The sequence below is a fragment of the Solanum dulcamara genome, chromosome 7 (genome assembly GCF_947179165.1).
Source record: "Solanum dulcamara chromosome 7, daSolDulc1.2, whole genome shotgun sequence".
In the NCBI taxonomy this organism is placed as follows: Eukaryota; Viridiplantae; Streptophyta; class Magnoliopsida; order Solanales; family Solanaceae; genus Solanum; species Solanum dulcamara.
The window spans coordinates 866,203-888,562 of NC_077243.1; the positions used below are offsets into that span (position 1 = coordinate 866,203).

General features: G+C 34.8%; 3 protein-coding genes and 1 pseudogene across 4 annotated transcripts; 2 read left to right on the forward strand and 2 right to left on the reverse strand.

Moving 5' to 3' along the window:
• Positions 1 to 1,511: 1,511 nt before the first annotated feature.
• LOC129893759 (uncharacterized) lies at positions 1,512 to 1,998 on the reverse strand. The gene has a single exon (XM_055969142.1). It carries the CDS (start codon positions 1,981 to 1,983, stop codon positions 1,606 to 1,608), a length of 378 nt encoding a protein of 125 aa, XP_055825117.1. The 5' UTR covers positions 1,984 to 1,998; the 3' UTR covers positions 1,512 to 1,605.
• Positions 1,999 to 3,787: 1,789 nt separating this feature from the next.
• Positions 3,788 to 8,313, forward strand: LOC129894260 (RING-box protein 1a-like; annotated as a pseudogene).
• Positions 8,314 to 8,531: 218 nt separating this feature from the next.
• LOC129894259 (subtilisin-like protease SBT1.4) lies at positions 8,532 to 11,280 on the reverse strand. The gene has a single exon (XM_055969868.1). It carries the CDS (start codon positions 11,157 to 11,159, stop codon positions 8,850 to 8,852), a length of 2,310 nt encoding a protein of 769 aa, XP_055825843.1. The 5' UTR covers positions 11,160 to 11,280; the 3' UTR covers positions 8,532 to 8,849.
• Positions 11,281 to 14,305: 3,025 nt separating this feature from the next.
• On the forward strand, positions 14,306 to 21,049 carry LOC129894245 (aldehyde dehydrogenase family 7 member B4). 2 transcript variants are annotated; one of them, XM_055969836.1, is made up of 15 exons: positions 14,306 to 14,583; positions 14,723 to 14,809; positions 14,957 to 15,088; positions 15,189 to 15,261; positions 15,534 to 15,556; positions 15,647 to 15,710; positions 17,295 to 17,340; positions 17,950 to 18,130; positions 19,045 to 19,221; positions 19,320 to 19,484; positions 19,852 to 19,992; positions 20,104 to 20,201; positions 20,296 to 20,445; positions 20,661 to 20,723; positions 20,814 to 21,049. In XM_055969836.1, the coding sequence occupies exons 1-14, from the start codon at positions 14,446 to 14,448 to the stop codon at positions 20,713 to 20,715; spliced, it is 1,530 nt and encodes a 509-aa protein (XP_055825811.1). In that variant the 5' UTR covers positions 14,306 to 14,445; the 3' UTR covers positions 20,716 to 20,723; positions 20,814 to 21,049. The 2 variants fall into 2 exon arrangements, with proteins under 2 accessions (XP_055825811.1, XP_055825810.1); XM_055969835.1 differs by having other exon boundaries at positions 14,307 to 14,583; positions 20,808 to 21,049.
• The last annotated feature ends 1,311 nt before the right edge of the window (positions 21,050 to 22,360 follow it).

Consider the following 22,360-nt stretch of genomic DNA (forward strand, 5'->3'; position numbering starts at 1 on the left):
TTACTATATTAGGCGTGGTGAAATACTATATGTAGAGTAGGAAGAATAGATGTCGAATAAAATTAAAATATTTCCATGAATTTTTTCTTTTTCTGAAAAAAGTAATTTATTTTTCTTTTGTGTTTGGCACATAAGTAAAAAATAATATATACCCAAATTTTTGTATATTGTGAGTGAAGGGTAAAGGTGCGTGTGTTGGACTCCAGGAAGGATTTAGAAGGAAAGTGGAATGTCCTTTATGAAATTTAATTAATGAAATTTTTCCGAATAATATTATCCTTCACATCAAACACACTAACTTGAAAACGACCAATACCAAGAGAATCTAATTAATTATTGGGATGAAAGAGTGCTTGGTCTAGGAATTTAAATAATTTTACTATTAAATTTAAAAAGCTAACTTCGAAAAACATGTTCTTAAAATATCACCTAAATCATCTACCCAAAAGCAGTGTCTTTCAAATTTGTCTTTAAATACTTACGAATTAAATTTTAATTGAAGAATTATTTTTCATGCTAAAAGCACTTTGACCTTTATATATTTCCACAAAAGAGTCACAAATTTCAAGTTGAAATCTGAAGTAAAGCTTGTTTGCTTTAGGTTATATGAATTTTTTTAATCATTATAAGTATCTCATTATTTGGTTAAAATTAAAGTAAACAAGTATTTTTATTTATTAATTTTGTATATAATTCAACCCTAAAAGCTAATTGATAATAGTCTAAAATAGTATAAAGAACATTCCTCTAACATATAGCTGGTGTAGAAACTCAACACCCCGCATGCCTAAAACTGCCAATTGGATCGTGAATAATTTAATTTACAGGTTCAATTCAGATGAACAAATAATAGGACGGGTCTTACTCTAGCTAATAGATTGATATCATGATGAGAAATAAACATTAAGTCTAACTCGACCTTAAAATCTGCCTCATAAAATGAAAATTGTCCAAGATCATATAAATATTATCACAATGTTTATATAACTAGTATGAAAACTCAAAATAATCAGATATCTTGAATATGAATCCTAGAAATAAAGAAGTTCAAAATGCTTTCTAGCTCTTTATGAGCTTCGCCTGATGTAAATACAAATTAATCGGACAAATGAATACTAATACAAGTCGATGATTAGAAAAAATAAAAAAAAACTATGTTTCCTTCCAGTCGTTTCTTTCTTTTGCCATACTGCTTCTTAACTTAGCTTGGAATTGATGAAATGACTTTTGACGCCGCTTGGTTAAAAAATAATTTGAGCTTTAGTTTCGACTTCTTAAACTATCTTACCAAGGTGGCACTTTGACCCTCCTTGATGTTGGTAGTGCTTGGATTAAATAAATTCCCAATAAATAAAAGAAAAAATAGTTCAAGTATATTTATGCATGATCTCATGAAGAGTGCAAATAATTCATCAAGTGGCGCTACAAAAAATAATATATATATAATTCATTTTTTTTTCATATTTTTTAAAATTAAATCAAAGAAATACATCTTAATTAATTTCAACGAAAATCAAAAATAACAAATAAACAACAATATAATTCGATAAATAAAGTTTGAATGGAGGTGGTACGTAGATAGTCTTAAAATTTTCAGCTTAGCTTTCAAATACCACGATGATTTGGAAGAGTAGTGAATGAAAGAGTCATCATCGGAATAGCAAAAGAGGTATCTGCTACAAGTTGTCGCTGGAATGTATCAATTGCTTCGTATCCTTCCAATATGTCGTTTACCGCCAACCAATAACATTCTTTTATTTTCTTCATACCTAAGTACCGCAATTTCTGCCCCTTCAATCGGTCTCCTCGGAAAATCTTCACCGGAGAGAATTTCCGCTGGTGCTTCTTCCCTACAGCTTCGGACTGGACTACCGGTAACTTCTTCCGCCGGAATGACATTTTGCGGCGGGCCTGACCGAATATGGATGTGGAATTGGCATGGCTTATACTTTTGTTGAGGCTATTTTGATCCGAATAAGTCATTATTGTGGTAGTAGTATTATACTACTTTTTGTTCGAATATTTCTGTTTGTTGAACTAACATATATATAAGGGAATCATATAGAGATAGAAGAGTTGAACATGAAACTATCTCATATAAGATATGATACTATTTGATTTGAGGATAGAGAGAATCATAAAATTATCTCATACAAGATACGATATTATTTGATTGAGGTATATAAATAAATCTTCTCAACACAAGATAATTCGGTACTAATTAAATAATATTTGTAATAACCTATATATGTATCCTTTTTTTTTTAGTTGTCTGGTAGATTTTATTTAATCTAACGATCTACAAAAATAATTTCCCTCTTTCTACGAAAATAGTACCAAAAGAATCTAAATAATTAGAGCCCGTTTGGATGGGATTAAAAAAAGTAACTTTTATGTATGAAGTGTTTTTAGAATTTTGAAGTGCTGAAAGTTATTTTTATAAATATGTATGAAGTATTTTTAGAATTTTGAAGTGTCGAAAGTTATAAAAGTAATTTCCATGGTCAAACAAAATGACTTTAAGCACTTAGAAAAAAAAAGTTAGAAATCCTAACTTTTTATTTTTGACTGACTTTAAGAACTTTATGGCTTAAAGTTAGCATTAGGCAAACACGTCCAAAAGCAAAAATGGGGCTTATGAATTGGTTTGACCAACTTAAAGCCCATCCAAACGGGCTCTTAGTGTGATTTTTTCGGATAATGTTATCCTCCACACCAAACACACCTTAACTCAGAAAGGACTGCTACTGAGAAAATCTAATTAATTAATGGATGAAAGTGTTTGGTCCAACAATTAAAATATTTTAATCATTAAATTTAAAAAGCTAATATCGGAAAACATGTTCTTAAAATATCACCTAAAACATCGCCCCAAAAGCAGTCTTTCAATAATTACAAATTAAAATTCAATTGAAGAAATATTTTTCATGTTAAAAGTACTTTAAATCGAAAAAGGACCTAAAATACCTTTGAACTATTGGAATTGTACAAAAATACCACTTATCTATCTATTAGGCCTAAAATGCCCTCAACATCCACTTTTAGGTCCAAAAATGATCTTTTCTTTAACAAAAAGAGGCATTTTAGACCCAATAAACGGATGAAGGGCCTTTTTGTACCATTTTCAATGGTTCGGGGGCATTTTAGGTCCTTTTCCGTAATAAAAATTCTGTTAAATAAATTTTACTTTATAATTAATTTTAAATAATTAAATTATAACCAATAGATGGTTGCCACGTGTTTAAAAAAATTATTCAAATTATTTAATTAAATTTTTATTAAATAATTTTTAATTAATTTTAAATAATTAAATTATAACCAATAGATGGTTGCCACGTGTTTAAAAAAATTATTCAAATTATTTAATTAAAATTTTATTAAATGATTATTAATTTTAAATAATTAAATTGTAACCAATAGATGACTGTCACGTGTTTAAAAAATTTATTTAATTAAAAATCTGTTAAATAAATTTTGATTTATAATTAATTTTAAATAATTAAATTGTAATCAATAAATTTTCGCCACATATTTTAAAACATTATTTAAATTCTTTAATTAAAATTCGGTTAAATAAATTTTGATTATAATTAATTTTAAATTACAAAGTGGACACAAGCTAAATGACGACCCGAAAACGAACATTTGTGCACTCTGCCCAAAATTAGAATTTGTTTGTCTCTCTAAATCTAAACATGGGCTTTATTGGCCCAACATATAAAAATAAATAAAAATTCCCAGCACCAGAACAAAATCATAAATAGAAAATTTTTGTTGAAGAAGATACTAGAGTGATAGTAAATTCCACCATGGATACAGACGTCGAGATGGTTCCTGCCGGTGAAGAATCCAACCCGGCAGCACCTTCATCAGCATCCGCCTCTTCTTCTACCAAGAAACCCAAACGTTTCGAGATGTCGCTCTTTGGGCTTGGGGTTCGTTCTTCCCCCAATTTTGTTGATTGTTTACTTGTCCTGATCGAAACTGAAATCATATTATGGCTTGGTGATATTGTGCAGATATTGTAGTAGACATCTGTGCTATTTGCAGAAATCATATTATGGATCTATGTGAGTGTTTTCAACTCTTTGTTTTGATTTAGAATAGAAAATAGAAATCGATACCTTTCTATGTATATTTGCGAGTTTACGTGAAACTTTATTCAACAGGCATTGAGTGCCAAGCTAATCAAGATAGTGCTACGAGTGAGGAGTGCACTGTTGCTTGGGGTACGTTGTTTGTTTATCTAAATTACATAATTTGCTACAATTTATGCCTTTGAAAATATTGACTGTCATTGTTCCGTTATGGCTTATGAGTATATGTCTCTTGGAAGAGCTTTCTTCTTTTCTTATGATATTATGCCTGGATATATCATTTGTATGCGCACCTTAGATATACATTAGTATATTATATTGAATATGTTTTTTCTAATAAATGTGGTGTGTAGGCTAGTTTGCACAAACCTCGACTAAATCCATGGGTTACCTAGTATTTTTTTTCGTAGAGATTTGAACCCGAGACCTCATGATTCCCAACCCACTTCATTGACCACTAGGCCATACCCTTGGGTGCTACTATATTGCATATGTTATGGTGAACAAGTTATAATCAGACTTGATTCTTATTGCCTAAAGAATTATTTTCATTTGTTCTGAAAGTGCCAAACATCCTTTGTCCTCAAAGCTCTGGCCTTGTTTTTCACTTAATAACAAAGTAATTCAGTGTCTTGTCGTCCTCTAACTAAGCATATCTATTTGTGGTGCGCACATTCTAAGCATATCTGTTTGTAAATCCATCTCATCTTTTTTCTAATTCACCTTCCTTCTCCCAATCTCCCCAGTCTTATTGCCAAAGAACACACATGTATCTTCTCCCTCCTTTATCCTTCCATCTGATGAAACTTTTGTAATGTGTTCGCCTTCTTTTGCTGTTTCTAAACTGAGTCTTCCACTTTGGTACTCCTTACACCATGTCTTCTTTCTTATTTCTATCACGACTGGTTGAGGGACTCGAGCTCAAACGCGATTTGAAACCATTTTTCACATGTTTATGATTTCAAAATTACCCTACTTTTAAGAGATAATTTCTTTGTAAAATTATCGCAACAACTAAAATGTAGTGCTTATTTTCATTCACAAGTAATGTTTTGGTAAATGGGGTCCGAACAAACGACAAACTAAAACATAAATATATAAGTCGAAATTATTTAAATTAAACAATAGAAGGAAAAAAAATAGGCCTTGAATCATAATCTAGAAGGAAACCAAAGTTGTAACAAGACATCTCTTGTTACCAAATATGAAAGAAACTTGATCCGAACTTAATCATGGAGTCTTTTGTCTTCTCATTGATCTTTCACTCTTTCTTGTTTGGTTTTTCTCTTCCGGACTTGGCCTTCTATAGAGGATTTGAGGGATGACGACTCTTTGATCAAAATCATGATCTGAAGGTCATCATTCTCACAATCCTCTTTAGCCAATGAGGGAGATTTTGGAGAAAATCATCGATGAAATCGCTGGAGGAGACAAGGATTGCGTGGTAAAAATGATAATTTACCCTTCATTTTTTTTTCTTTTCTCGATCACTTAAAAAATAAGTTCTCTTCTAGATTGTGATTTTTCAGTTTCAAATTTTAATAGTTCAGTTAGAGTGAGATATTTACAACTTGTCTACTAGTTTACTTTTGAAGGAAAGAGTCTCAACTTTAGGACTTAATAAGATTTACAATAGTTTGTTATAGAGTTGATTTTAGGCTCTAGTTATGTATTTTCTTTAACAGGAAACTAGAAGAAGAAAATAAATTTTCAAAAGTTTGGTTTTCTTACCGTTAATATATATTGTGTTAGCATATGTATATAAAAAATTTGGTTATAATTTTCTTTACTTTTTGGCGGAATCTATCGGTGGCGCCCTAAAGTTGACATCAACTTTCACTTAGACACCTTAACTTGGCTTTGTTCATTTTAGACATCTCAAGTAAGGCCCTGATGTGTCATTTTGACACTTTGTGCTGACTTGGCACATTGAGTGTGCTGCACCCATTTTGAGCGCGTGAAGAGCGTTTTTTTTTATAAAAAAAATTATCTTTTCTTGTTCTTCTTCTTCTCCATTTTCTAACTACCATTTTTCATCCATGGTGAAATAGATTTGAGTCAAATATAAAGTGAATTCGAATGCCACGAGATTTCCTCAAGCTTAAACATCTTTTTTTGTTTTGTTTCCTTCTTCATCCTCGAAATAATTTGAAAAACATCAACAAAGATTTTTAAAATATTCCAAATCATTTTAAAGTCATCTTCATATAATCAATTTTTTATTAGATTCAGTAACTTATAGATCCACAAATCTTTCTCCACGCATTCTGATTCCTTTGCACATACGATAATTGATTTTTTTCTTCCACTGTTTATTAATAACTAAAAATTGTGCTTTTATAAAATAAAATTTTCAAAATAGTTAAATTCTTTATAATTTTTTTCTAAAGATGATATGGATAGGGTTGGGGTGGGTGTGGGGGGAGATGAAGATCTGGTGGGGTGGGGGAGGGTGGTGTTGGAGAAGACGACTGGAGGGGTGGGTGGTGCTGGACAAACCACTGGGAGGGTGTGGGGAGGGGGGGGGGGGAGTAATAGAAGTTGTTAATTTTTCTTTGTTTATAAAATTATTATTTGGATTAAAAAATGCCAAAAGTCATCAAGTTATTGGCCATTTTTTTCTACTCAAATTTCATTATTTGAGAATTATTTTTGATATATATATATATGCTACGTGTCTTCGTTTAATTCGCCACTTTTGACACGTTATCAGCGAGTGCATTACACACACTTTATATATTTGAAGGATTGTCAGAAAAGAGTCAAAATGACACATCGAGGCCTTTTTTGAGGTGTCTAAAATAAACAAACCTTAGTTGAACTGTGTAAGTGAAAATTGGTGCCAACTTTAAGGGGTCACCAATGGATTCCGCATTACTTTTTTATAGGCCCAAATTTTTGTTTAAAGAAAAATGGAAACATTTTAAAAGACAAAAAAAGGTTGGAAACAGAAAAAGAAGAGAAGGAATTTAATACAATAGGAATTCCGCAGGAATTTAATACAAAATGGCTCCCATTTTGTATTCCCTTCATTTTTCCTTATTTCTATCTTTTATTTATTTTCTCTCTTTTTTCTCCATTATGCAAATTCCCACGTCTATATCCACCACTTTTTAGTTTCCATCAAATCCAACAACTTAAATCCCTAATATGGAAGGTAATAGGCTCTCTTGGCAATTAATCCGATTATGCGCTTCATCGAAAAATCAATCCGACTATGCACGATTCTTCTTGGTTTCACCCACCCACCTGTTTGTTGTCCAATCAGCTTTGTTAAACCATTTCTTTTCTGGTTTGTTTCATTTGGTAATGACTTTAAGTAGAATGGCTTTGGGAAACATGCGAGTCCTAATATGCTGCAATTTTAACTGTTGAATTACTTATATTCTCTACTGAAGTGAAGATGTAAAACATTCTGTGCTACATTTTTCCTCTGTTTCCCCCTCTTTCATGTACCAAGACGAGCTCCATACGTGTTTTGTTTGTCTTCTCTTCTTACACATTCCCATGTTCTACGGAGGGGGAAGGTGGTCTTTAGCATTTACCCTGTTGATTAAGTTCTCTGTTTTGTTTCTTAATTATATTGCTAAGGCAAGAAGTATATTTTTTGGGGGCTTAGAAGTATCTTGATTCGTATTATCGCAGGTGTATGTAACCATGCCTTCCACTTCCATTGCATCCGTCGCTGGCTCAAAACACGTCAAGTGTGTCCATATTAGGTAATTATTCTACTTTATCTTTGGCACTGTTTAGTTGCTTGATAACTGTATTTTAATTGTTGGAACTTCCTTTCCTACATTGCAGATAATAGTGAGTGGGAATTTCAGAAGTATGGTCATTAGAGGATTCGACAAGTGGCAGGAGAGGCGACTATGTTGTTGCAGCATGATGTCGTTGAATGTTAGTTTGTTCTAGTAATACTTATTTGTAGTGCCTTTTGTTCTCTGTTGCTTTACGTATCTGAGTCTGCTTCGACCATCTGATAGGATTTATTAGAGAGCTGGTACCTAAATCTCATATGTTGTGTGATTCTGGTCTTCGTACCTAAATTTCATATGTTGTGTGATTCTGGTCTTCGCTTTACTGAAGTCAAATTTGCCCATGTTTATTACTTGTATTGTTTAAAAAAAACTATCAACCAGAACCACTAGCATTCTGGCAGCCAATGTTGTTCCTCTAAAGTTGTTTACAATATCTTTAGTCATTTGTTTGATGCTACCTGTGGGCTGTGTTTACATGCTTGAGACCGTAAGGCCAAGTGTTTCAAAAGCTGTCTGAGTTTTTGCATAACAATGGCACTAATATAAGAATGGTGCCATCAGCCATGTTTGATTCGTGAGATCTTTTAACAATGGCACCAATAGTTGATTTACTTGGCCTACATTCACTACCTTAACTTGAAACAGACGAAACATGTCTTATCTTTGATCTGGGTTGATGCTCAATTGCACATAGCTTTCTTTCCATGTAATAAGATCATAAAATGACAATGCCAACAACTTTCCAATTTGATAGCACATAAGCGAATAACATATGTTCTACCTCGTAAGATTCATTCAAATCATCAAATGTATCAGGCTTACCAACACTCAAAAACAACAAAACAGGACAATGAAAAAATTCTTGACATTATTTCTACAGGCAGATGGTCCTTCAATAATTCCTTTCTCCTTTCATAATTTGGCCTCATGTCGATTTTTTGGACCATCACGGATTACCTTCTGCTCTATAGTCATGATCATAAAAGCAAGGCTAAGAAGCAGCAGAGGAGGGCAGCCAACGCACTGCAATTGGACTCCTCACACTGTGAATTCCATCAGACCACTCAATTGATCCAAATGCTGATTCAAGACCCTTCACTCTCTCCGGTCCAACACCGCTAAAATTGATCTCATACGACAAACTATTCTGTTCTTCACTGAAACTAAGCTTACTCGGAGACACCTTCACCTCCACGGACGAAGGTGCATTTACCTTTACCTCATACACAGCATTTGCATTCCTCCCAACATTTTTAACCACACGCTTGTATTTTACAACACTCTCACTCATGAAAACAACTGAGAACGATGGATAATTCAAATCCCCTGGACTAGCCAAACTATGTTCACTGCAATTCACTGAAGAGGCATCTTTCGTGAATGGTGAGATTCTGGAGGGGCCATAACCAATAGCGCATAGGAAACGTATGTAATCATTCGACTCAATGTCGTAAACCAGACCCGGATCCAGTGCTCTGTTTGGATCCACATGTCCCGACCCATGAACGAAAGGACTCGATTCTTGACCCGTCGCAAGATCCGTGATGATTTTACCGGAGTTGTCAATGTTGTAAGCTGTTGTCATGAGGGCTGATTTTATGGCTGCTGTGGTCCATTTAGGATAAGCTTTTCTGAGCAACGCAGCTAATCCACTTGCATGAGGACAAGACATGGATGTCCCAGATATGATGTTAAATTCCACTCTTCTTTCGTCGATTTCCAAGTCTGTTGGGCCAACGAATCCGGTCCATCCGGCTAAAATGTTGACTCCCGGTGCAGTAACGTCTGGTTTAAGGATCTCTGGGGTCACATAATTGGGTCCTCGACCTGAGAATGCAGCAATGCGTGGAGCTGACGGTGATTTTCCAATAACAGTTCCCCTGAAAGTGATCGTCGCTGTTGGTGATGGATCAGATTTGACGTAATCCCTGATTTTATCACCGGCTTTTTGACCGACCATGGTCGCTGGGAGGAGATGTGCATCGGCGACGAGTTCTTCTCCAGAGTCAGCTAAGTTTGCTAGGACCATACCCGCACCGCCTGCTTGTTTCACAGCACTTCCTTTCTCTACTCTGGCATTGCCTCCTCGATCACATAAAACAATTTTCCCGGCAACTTTTGAAGGCTCCAGCTTTAGTGGATAGCAGAGTTGGCTGCCACAGTCGCCGGAATAAACAAGTTGTAGTTTTGCATCGCCAAGGGGATCTCCGGTATATAGGGATACACCACCAAATATTCTACCGTCTCCTAAGATAACATCCGCTGGGAACTCCCGATCTATGGTTGAAGCAGCAACAGTAAGAATCCATGGGGCTACGTTGACTGCTGTAGAAGCACCAGGACCGGAATTTCCAGCAGAGCAAGAGACGACAACACCATGTTCTGAGGCACCAAAAGCCCCAATAGCAATGGAGTCAGTGTCATACTCAGGAGAATAACCATCAGCACCAACGGAAAGAGAAATCACGTGAACCCCATCTGCAACGGCTTGATCCATTGCAGCCAGTATATCAGAATCAAAACACCCTGTTTTCCAGCAGATCTTATAGGCTGCTATTCTGGCTTTTACGGCCATACCTCTAGCTTTACCTTTTGCATATTGATAAAAGCTGGCATTGGCTACAACAGATCCAGCTGCAGTCGAAGCAGTGTGAGTTCCATGACCTTCAGTATCTCTTGGCGATTTGGATTCTTTAGACTCATCCATTGGACTTCCACGATCAGCTTCATATCCTTTGTAAAACAATCGAGCACCTATGATTTTACGATTACACGAAGTTGCAGGATATTCCGGCCCAGTCTCGCATTTCCCTTTCCAATCGGAAGGGACGGGAGAAAGCCCCTCATCGGAAAAGCTCGGCCTTTCTGGCCAGATACCCGTGTCAAGGACCCCAACAATGACATCATCAGCATAATCAGAATTGGGCCAAATCCCAAATGAGTCTGCAAGGCCTAAGAAGGTAGGTGTGTGAGTGGTATGAATTTGGCGTACGCGGTCAGGGATGACGGAGACCACACCGGGAACGCTGCGTAGCTGATCAGCCTGCCCGGTGGTAAGTCGGGCAGAGAAGCCACGGGCAGCACGATCATAAGAATACAAGATATTGGGGGAGTGTTGAGAGAAAGAAGAGAGTGATTGGAGAATGGAGGAGTACCAATGATGGTGAGTAGTGAAAATATGGGGCTTATGGGATGTGGACACGTGGACTATGAAAGTTTTAGGACCATCTGATTTGACTGAAATTGCCAATGAGATGAGAAAGAGGAAGACTAGGAGGAAGAAAGAAGAAGAAAGCGCCATTGCAGAAGAGTCTGCAAAAGGAAATTTTAATCTTGATAAGAGAGAGAGATGGAATACTGATTTTGGTGGGCTAAATTGGGCCACGTTATAGATAGGTGTTGGTTCATTTTCATCCCTTTAGGCCATTCCTAAATGTCCACGCAGGTTTTGGGCCCATTAATGAGATGGAAGAGTAGCTGCCTATACGAACTCAATTAATTATTTCGTAATGTAATAGAAAAAAAAGTGCCAAAGGACCGCATCAGTTGGGTACGTGTTCAGAAAGATATTTATTTTTAGCTAATGGTGTCTACTTTGGAATTAAACAGATAAATGTTTATACCCACGTTTTCTCACATTATTGCCCATATGAGAAGTATTTATATATTGAAATGTCGTGAATCATGGCAATGATGCTTCTATTTCATTACTCAAAAACTATTTAATTTATTATGATTTTGTGATAAATTGAAAACAACAGCATTAATTAACTCTCATTTAGTGATAACTGTGTATGTGCCAGCGAAAACAAATATCGGGTATTCATTGGTTTAATATAAGTATTGTACGCATGTTTAATATTTATTTTGAAAAGTAAAACGCTTTCTATCAAAAATAATTTCATTTTTTGAATTCAAGTTTGCGACTCGACGCAGAAAGTAGATTTTTCTTTTTCTTGCCTTGAGTGGTTTTCAAGCACCAAATTGGAAGGGAAGATTGTTGATTAATATGACAAAATGGGTCAAGGAACTGATGACCATAATCATGGACAAAGTAGGATTTAGGGCCTCTCCATACAATAATGCGCAATGCAATGAAGAAATAATTTTTTGTTCTCATTTGCGACATGTGTATTCCTTGTACGAGTTAAACTAATGTATAACTATTAGAAATTCTTGATTATGTGATAAATGGACAAGTGTGACTTGAAAGCTCAACACTGGACCACTTTTATATCATCAGTTGGTTTATCTCAAGTCCTTTTCCCAATTCCTGGATATCCACGCAGCTTTTGGACCCACTCCTTACTCTTAAAAAGTACAGATAAAAGAAATTGATACAAGTTACGTAATGTATTTTATTCATGTGCAGAAAGAAAAAAAAAACAAGTAAAAAGAAGGAGAAGAAGATATAAATCTAGTTCTTAATTCAGTGGCGAAATCAGAATTTTGATTAAAAAAGTTTAAAATTTGAAAAAATAGAAACACGAATTAATTGAATGTGATTCAATATCTATTATATATACATAAAAGAAATTTTTTAATCATGTATAAATAATATAATTTTCTGTCAAATGGATTAGATGAAACCCCAACTCCAAGATGGCTCCGCTACTGTTCTCAATAAATAGCAACTATCTTGTAAAATAATTAGGGGTGTCAAGTGGGTGGGTTGGGTTGGAATTGAGAATATTAACATGGATTGAAATAAAAATCGGGTTGGGTCATGACCCGCTCAAATTTTTTTTGGGCTCAAATGAATTGGGCTTAATTAAGCTAAAATTTGGGTTGGGTCATGACCCACTTAATCTCAACAATTTTAACATCTTATTATTTATTTTTTATAACCACAATTTGAATAAGGATAAAATCATATTTGTCTAGTGAGACAGCAGGGTAAAAATAAATTGAATAGAAGAAAATAAGCTTAGACCATCTTTAACCCTATGCACCATTTTGTTGCATCATTTTAGTGCATGCACTAAAATAGTGCAACCTAACTCCAACCCAATGCGTTATATTTTGCAGAAAAAAAGAATATTCATTTTATATTTTTCTCTATCTTCTATATTATATTTTTTTTTCTTAAAATTTATTTTTTAATTTCATAAAACAAACTCGTTCATTTTTTATTTTTTACATACCCATTCATGTAATTTATATCCTTTGTTACATAACAATTTAATATAAAATTATTTTATACAATTAATATTTAAATAATATAAATTATAAACAAACAAAAGTGAATTCATTGATAAAATATATATCAAAAATATTACATTAAGGTAGAATTTATTTAATTCTACATAAATATCAACTTTCAAAATTAGTACGATGCTCCCATAAATGCTCTATTAATGCATTACGAAGTGCAAAATGAGCATCTTTGTTCTTAATTTTTTTGTGCATAGCTAAAAATTCTTGATATCGGTGATTTTCATCTTCTACCATTTCTATCGTTAGAGTTGGACCTTCCCTATCTTCTTGAATTGGTGCATTAAGATCACGTTCATCCTCAATTATCATGTTGTGCATTATAATACATGCAGTTAATGAGTATATTAGAAATTTAAATGTAATTTTTTTTATATTAAATAATTAAAAGTGTTTAATAAATAAAAATAATATTAAAATAATGTGAACAGTAATTTATACACAAAAATTTGCACTATAATAACACCGTCTTGGAGAAGTCATGCACTATATTTTGCACCAAAATAGTACATTTGGTGCAAAATATAGCACCCCTTGGATATGCCTTTAGTCGGGTAAATCCAAAGACTTCAAATAGACGAGTTTTTGGCCAAAATCATCCCTGAAATATAACTCAAACTTATGGCACATCCTTATGGTATAATCGTGAACAAAAAACATCCTTCAACTATGCCACAACTTGCATAAACATCATTTTTGTTAACTATTATTAAAAAACTAACAGAACAAACACATGTGTCAAGCACATGACTTCCCCCAAATCTCCATATACCGTACGTTTAATTTCTTCATCTTCGTAAACAATAGCGCACAAGAAGTTGGGACTCTTTATTCATGATTTTGTATAAAAAAAATAATCTGCTCTACTTGAAGGAGCTATGAACTTTATGCAATTTATCATCCTATATAGTACAAATGAGCCTTAGAGAATAAGGTAAAAGTCAACTCCATAATCAAACGTACGGTATATAAAGATTTGGGGGAAGTCACGTGTTTGACACATGTATTTATTCTATTAATTTTTTAATAATAATTAATAAAAAAGATATTTATGCAAGTTATGCTATAATTGAATGATGTTTTTTGTTCATAATTATACCATAATGATGTATCCTAAATTTAGATTATACTTGGGGAATATTTTGGCCAAAAACTCTCAAGGCAATTGCCACTTCCTTACTCTATTTCTTGGACTTATTATATGATTTGAAAGATAACATCTCCAACAACACATCCGTGTCACTGACTCGACACTTTTCTTACCATACGTCTCTTGTATGCTACTACTATTTCTTCCAGTGGGTCGGGTCGCGACTTCTCTCGCATTCATTTCTTCCTGATTGATTGTATCCTTGTGTGAAATTGAAGAAATCATGACTAGTTTCAAGAAGAAAGAGTACGAGTTCCTCAATCAGATCGGAATTGGTCCTAAAAATCTCGGTTGTTATGTTAATGGCACCTGGAAAGCTTCTGGCCCTGTCATCTCCACTGTTAATCCCGCTAACAACCAGGTTTTTTTCTTAATTTCATTCATACTTGCCGACTTTTTGTTTGAGAGGGCTTTTGATCTTCACTGACAATAAGTAGCAAATCGGTTTCGTTTCATTAAATTAATATATGTATGATTTAAAGTTAGCTTAATGTATACAGATCATTGCCGAAGTTGTCGAAGCTTCTGCTCAAGATTATGAAGAAGGCATTCAAGCCTGCTCTGAAGCAGCTAAGATTTGGGTGCAGGTATGTTGATCACTCACTAAATCATTAATATATCAATTTTTCTACTACGATTACCTTGCGGCTAGTTTAAATTTCATTCATCAATGCTTATTTTTCTATGTTCATCCCCCGTTTCCACTTGATTGATGATGCTTTATGATGTTTCAGGTTCCTGCACCGAAAAGAGGTGAAATTGTTAGGCAGATAGGTGATGCACTCCGAGCGAACCTTCAGGAATTTGGTCGACTTGTTTCACTGGAAATGGGAAAGATACTTCCCGAAGGAATTGGGGAGGTTCAAGTATGTTATGTCACAATTCACTATAGAGTTATGCAGAGTCCTAAAAAATATTGAAAAACAGCTTTACAATTGGTTGCTTTTTTGTGGCTTAATTCTGTAGGAAGTCATTGATATGTGTGATTTTGCTGTGGGATTGAGTCGACAACTGAATGGATCCGTTATTCCTTCTGAACGTGAGCTCGATTCCTTACTCTGTTGCTTTCAGAATAGCCAAATTAGCAATTTTAAGCAGTTCTTTTTGCAATTGTAATTTCTTGTTTCTAGTAAAATACTTTCTGGTGATCTGAGTAGTTACTTGTTGAAAGGATGATAAGCTTTTGCTGATATTGGGGTACAAATGTTCTTTAAGAGTAGAAGATTTACAGTCTTATGCTATTGGAGATGTTTGTTTTATGATTTTTTAAAATCTAATTTCCTTTTGTTAACAATATTTATTTGTTGACAGGCCCTAACCATATGATGTTGGAGGTGTGCTGACATTTGTGCTCTAAAATCAGGAATTTCTCAAACCTTGGTTATGTTAGTTTTTGATCTTCTCAATGTAAATTTTGTGCACAGATGTGGAATCCTCTCGGGATAGTTGGTGTAATCACGGCTTTCAACTTCCCATGTGCTGTACTTGGTGAGCCATTGAGATTTCTGACTACTTCCATGGACTGCAAGATTTTTGATTGTCACGGGTTCAAGCCTTGGAAACAGCCTCTGGCAGAAATGCAAGGCAAGGCTGCGTACAATAGACCCTTGTGGTCAGGCCCTTCCCCGGACCCCGCGCATAGCGGGAGCTTTAGTGCACCGGGCTGCCCTTTTACTTTTATGCCATACTGAGTTTCTTGCCGTATTCCGGAAGCTCTTCTATTTATGCACTTGATTCCACTTTGGGTCATGTTCGTAAGAGCTGTTGTAAACATACTACAGAATAGAGTGATTACTCCATTTTCCCACTGTTGGTTTTTGCAGCACTAAGAAACAAGCCGGCCCCAATAGCTTCGGGAAGGGTAAAGCAGTGAAGAATTAATTGATTTAGGATACTTACAAATTTCAATTTACCTTTAGCTGTTTTGTATTACCGGAAGGATAAAAGACCTATGTTTCCTCTTTCTGCCCAGTTTTTATGAGTTCTAAGAGCTGATATGGAGGGGCATCCAACCCTTGACGTTTATTTATCCTCCTCTTCACTTCCTTACTAATCCTCAGAAACAGAGGTATCCCTCCCCATTTTTTTATTTGTTATTCCATCATCCTTGTTTTACCGGAAAGATATATAGTGTAAGCCTCCAAGTCCATGCAAAATATCCAGTCTCGCCACATGCTGAACTGATGTTTACATTTGATATGCACTTTGTAGCAAATGGTAGGTAGGTTTACTATGCATTTGAAGGCAGATATGCTTACTCGAACGTTTGTCTTATTTGGTGATACACCCTCACTTCAAACTGGTAGATTGTTGGTTAGAGTTTCATAGGGTGAAATCGGAAACTGCTGGTGATCTCTGGCATGGGGGATGGGGACAAAAAGAGAAATGCCTAATATGCAGGAAGTTGACATGAGATATCTCTCCTATGGCCACATTGGCCAGTAGTAACATACTTATGGATCATCGTGAAACCTTGAGCTGAATATGGTCAATTTACAAGAATAAATGTCCAATATAGCAGAATTGGATTTATGAACTACCTATCATCATTCAAGAGTTGAATACCTGAATTTTGCTCTCCTCTTCCTTTAATATTGTTTTTATTTTGTTAGTACACTACTTCGCGCTGTTCTGATAAAACTGTGCTCTTACATGATGTCTATGTATCTTCCACCTTTCCTGCTCTTTCTCTAAGGCAGTTGTTTGGTATCAACAAGAAGTCAAAGTCTTCTTATCTGAATGCATTCGTGCTTGACTGGTTGTGACAGTTTGCTGCATTTTTTCTGTGAAAGTTTACTTGTTAATTGCTTTTTGCCTCAAACGTTGGAGTATATGTCTGCTAAGTTCAGATTGTATTTTTTTTATATTGCTGTCTTTCCACTGAAATACTTTGATCTAAAGAATGAAAATTAGTAAAAAGATTTTAGGGTTTGTATTTGGAGAACTTTTACTTACATACCAAGTAACTATCACTTAGCTTTAAGTGCTTTGACCCGATTTTCCAAGTAAATGTTTGAGAAGTATCAACAGCACCTTATGTTGTTCTAAATTTATGTGTCATGTTCTATTTAGGATGGAATGCATGTATCGCGCTGGTCTGCGGCAATTGTGTTGTCTGGTGAGTCCATCACTTTATTTCGAAGGTGTAAAGTGAATTTGTCCATTGTAGAACTGATTGAGGCTTTTCTAAATGATAGTTGAGCTAGATGGTTGAACATCTTTTCAGATTGATAAATTGAGCTTATATATACTTGTTGCTGAGCTAAAATTGATTGGGCATTATTGCCACACTATAGTTTGAACATCATCATATGCTGATTTATGTTGAAAGTAATTATTGTCTTACTCTTTCAAAGCAGGAGAATTGAATCTCCCTTTCCTTGGAACCATGTCAACCTGATAATATAAGCATTCATGTGTTGCAGCTGAATCTTTGACTAAGTTATATTACTATAACTGGCTCTAAAACATAATTTCTTCTGCATCCAAATAAGTTAACAAAACAGAGTTTCAGATCCTGTCTTAATAACTGTACGAGGTTAAGTGTGCACAACTGAATTGGGAGGGATGGAGCAGATTTTTTTTAGGGTTATGCTAATGCCTAATCTCTCAATCTCTAATCAATATCCAAAAGAAAATTTGTTCTTCGAGTATGTATGTGTATGATACCTCAATGCTTGGTGGTATTTGAGTGTTCTAATCTTGGGATTTTTTGCCTCCTTCACAGGAAAGGTGCTCCAACAACACCATTGGTTACCATAGCGATGACAAAAATTGTGGCTAGTGTATTGGAGAAAAACGATTTACCTGGTTCAATATTTACTGCCTTCTGCGGTGGAGCTGATATTGGTCAAGCAATTGCAAAGGACACACGAATTCCTCTAGTTTCGTTCACTGGGAGCTCAAAGGTGACTTTTCTGTCCTTAAGCTAACATGTATGTTTGTCTTATCATTAAGGTGTTTCCGTTGCAGCTTATACTGTGTCAGTATTTGCTTCTTACTTTGATTTGGATTTACTCTTTCAAATATATACCAGCTTCTCGACACTAGGCATAAAACATACTGTCTGGTTTTGTAGGTTCATCTCTATGAAACTTCTGTTGCTATCTTTGATATGATGTTAAAAAGTAATAATTGTTTTTATTTGTTGGAATAACTTGATATAGAGTCTCCAAAAGTCCTGATACAAGTACAAAAATGTCTTGAGAATAATGAATAGTCATGCACTGCTGTGCTATAATTCCTGTATTCTTGTTTTCCTAGTGTCTCTTGGAAAACATCTATCATGCAGAAAGAAGAATGTAGAAACATGTTTCCAGAGCTGAGGAAAAGACCACCACGTTCTTAAATCCTTCTCTATCTTTTTTTGGCTTACTTTACTTTTCTACTTGGGACTTTACATTGTCTGTCTAGTTGAATCAAAGAATCTTAACAGGACTTGAAAAGACGATGGTAGGGAGTCAATTCTAAAATTAAATATGTAAGTCTTGAGTTTAGTGGTCTACTAGTCAAAATTAAATTAAGCGGTTTGGCTTTCATTCCTTCTGGTGCAACTGAAAATAAAAGCATTTCTTTTCTAGGATAAGCAAATAAGTTTTATTTGGAAAAAAATAAACACCCAACGGGGCTGCAGCCCTATACAAGTGCATACAACCTAAAATCTCAAAATAAAACAAGCAAAGCATGTAGGAGAATCATGGACCTTATTAACGACCAAAAAAACGAAAAGGAGAAGAGAAGAATCTCGGAATTTTTCAAATTACTTATCAATTTATTATTCTATTACTTTGATAAAGCTTGTCTTCTAATTTTGTGCCAATAGGTTGGTCTTGCAGTTCAGCAAACAGTAAATCAGAGATTTGGAAAATGTTTATTAGAACTAAGTGGAAATAATGCCATCATAATAATGGATGATGTGGACATTAAACTTGCTGTTCGTTCTGTTTTATTTGCTGCTGTTGGTACTGCTGGTCAGCGCTGTACCACATGCCGGAGACTGGTACTACATTAATTGTTTAAAATTTGACACTTTGCTGCTTAAATCTTTCACTTTCAAAATTTATTACTGATTTTCTTCATAAATCTTTTTCTGTGAAGCTTGTGCATGAGACAATATATGATAAGGTACTTGAACCCCTAGTTGATGTTTACAAGCAAGTTAAGATAGGGGATCCTCTAGAAAAAGGTACCTTACTTGGGCCATTGCATACACGTACTTCTAGGGAAAACTTTGAGAAGGGAATCCAAAATATCAAATCCCAGGTATGTCCAGTTTCTTGAGACTTTCATTTCCTGAATTATTTCTAAATTGACATTTATATTCCCTCTCCTCTTGGGTCTTGCCCTACCTCTTGGTATATGTTGATGGTGAGGACAGGTGTTCCACATGGACAAGATTTGTCTAACAATTTGATTTGTTAAAGTTGCATGGTTTTATCCCCCAAAGTATAGCTCTAGTATGTCAGGTCATAATGGTCATAATATTTTTTAAAAGAAAAGGAAACCATATTTTGTTAACTCAGCTGGACTTTGGAGTTAGGACACATCCATATATTGGAATTGAATTTTTTCCCTTTTCAATAGAATGGAAAGTGAGCAGAACTTTGTTTCCTAAATGAATGTTTTGCAGGGTGGAAAGATCCTGACAGGTGGTTCAGTCATAGAATCTGAGGGTAACTTTGTACATCCAACAATTGTTGAAATTTCTTCAAAAGCTGAAATTGTGAAGGAAGAATTGTTTGCTCCAGTTCTGTATGTGATGAAGTTTAAGGTATTCCCTTTCAAAGGCACTGAATTTTCGAGATGATCAATGGTGTTGTGTCCCTGTATTTGGTGAATCTTCTCTTGATTCAGTTTCTCATTCCAAACTTTCTGCTTGCAGACTTTCGAAGAAGCAGTTGAAATTAACAACTCTGTCCCTCAAGGTTTAAGTAGTTCCATCTTCACCCGAAATCCAGAAAAAATATTTAAGTGGATCGGGTAAGCAATCTATAATGTTCTTGAGAATGTGGTGTAGACGAGTCTCCCTTCTCATTAAATAACCCTGTTTCTGACATGGATTTATGTGATGCAGACCTCAAGGAAGTGATTGTGGCATCGTCAATGTAAACATACCAACAAATGGAGCTGAAATTGGCGGTGCTTTTGGAGGTGAAAAAGGTACTGGTGGTGGCCGTGAGGCAGGAAGTGATTCTTGGAAACAATATATGAGACGCTCAACTTGGTAACTACACAGACATATCTTCCTTTTCTCATTTGATCCATATGAGGAAGCTAACCATTCGGACTTGTTGCTTTATGGTTGCACTTTAAGCATCTTGAATTGGTTACTATGTTTTAATTACCGTAGATTTCAGTATCTTATAATTCTTATTACTTAATGTCTAAATCTGATAACATTTGCCGCTGACCTACTTGGATTATTCCCCGCCATTGCAGTACAATCAACTACGGGAGTGAACTACCATTGGCGCAAGGAATCAATTTTGGCTAGTAAAATTGGTGAGTCATTGCATTACTATATGATAAACTATCTTATATGATTTTAAATTTCTCGTGTGCTAGTGAATGCAATTGTTGTTTCAGGTGCAGATCTACCCGTTTTGCTCGTGAATTCAACCTACAAGGTGCTTATAATTGGCCCGAAATCATTTAAATAATGTACCTTCCTTGCAACTCAATTAAAATGATGTATTATAAACCTAGTGTTCTCAGTGATCGGTTCCAGGCTGCCTAATCAATGAGTTTACTTGGCTGTTCTACTTTATTTGAAGAGTTCTTTAACCTAATCTCATAATTAAAACAGAACAATTGCATTATTGGCGCTAGCAGTCAACTTCGTAATCTCTTCATCTTATGTAAACTACTAGTAGGTTTATGTTGGTCAAATCATTTTGATATGTTATATCCAATAATGGAAGTGATTATATTGTCCACATAAGGTCCTCGAGATCCTCCTCTGGAAACTTCATGACACGTATACACAAATTTGGTTAATATTTACAAAAATCAAACTAGTAGTTGTAAAAGTTGGAATATATCGGCAGCAGGGGTTTGTTGGTTTGGTGGGATATGTATGATAATTTCAGGATTAATTTTATCTCATATTTGCTTTGAGATATTAACTAATTCTGAGATTGTTTTATTTCATTATTTCTACTAAAATAGTAGAATTATTATCTAATATAGAGGGTGAGTTAAAATCATCTTATGAAATTTCCTTATATATTCCAAACCGCGTAAATAATACTACAGTCGTTATTCATTATGATACGACGTGTCTTGTCATTTCAGACTGCAGTCAGGTCTGTTCATTAGCCGTGCTTCCTCATATTCAAATGATAGTACTCCTAGCAATAAAGTTACCTTGCAGATCTGCCGTCCTTTAAAAATTCATTCAAATCCTTCTCTATCTTGAATCTAGCTTTGTACATGAATGAACAAAGTGTGCAATACATGGAGTGAGATTATTACCATATCCTTTTCAATTTATCTGTGAACATAGGCTTCAACCGGGTGACAAGAGGGAGTAGGTAGCGATAGGAGAGACTCATTATCGTCCCCTCTGAGTAATGTGTGGGCCTTTCGCCGACGGACATGCAGAAATAGTATTGCAAATCTATAATGAGTCCAAAGACTTTTGTTTCATGACTTTTGATTCTTAAATAGAAACAGTTCCAAATTTCCAAATTAAATTTATAAAAATCAAATCCGTAAAAAGAATCAAATTCTTGTTGGTGATTATTATGATTAAAAAAAAATGAAATTCTAAAAACACCTTAATTTTATTTATACTCCTCAAAATTTTCAAGAAGTTTCACACATTTCATTAATCATTTTCATCCTTTTTTTTTAATTGTATCGTGTGAAATTTATTAAAGAATGAAAGAGAAAATTTTAATATTACCAAAACTCAAACCTGATAAATTCTAGGTAAACGATAGATGGATGACGTCCATTCTAACAAATCCTTGGTGGTACATCCTTATCGCAATTCTTGATCAATATATTCACCACTAGCACGAGAATGTCAAACAGGAACAATATTTTAGGCCCACAAATATTACTACTTTCTACTGGACATCCCATTAGCTTCATCAACGCCCATTCCCTCCAATCTCTAACTCTATATTATTACG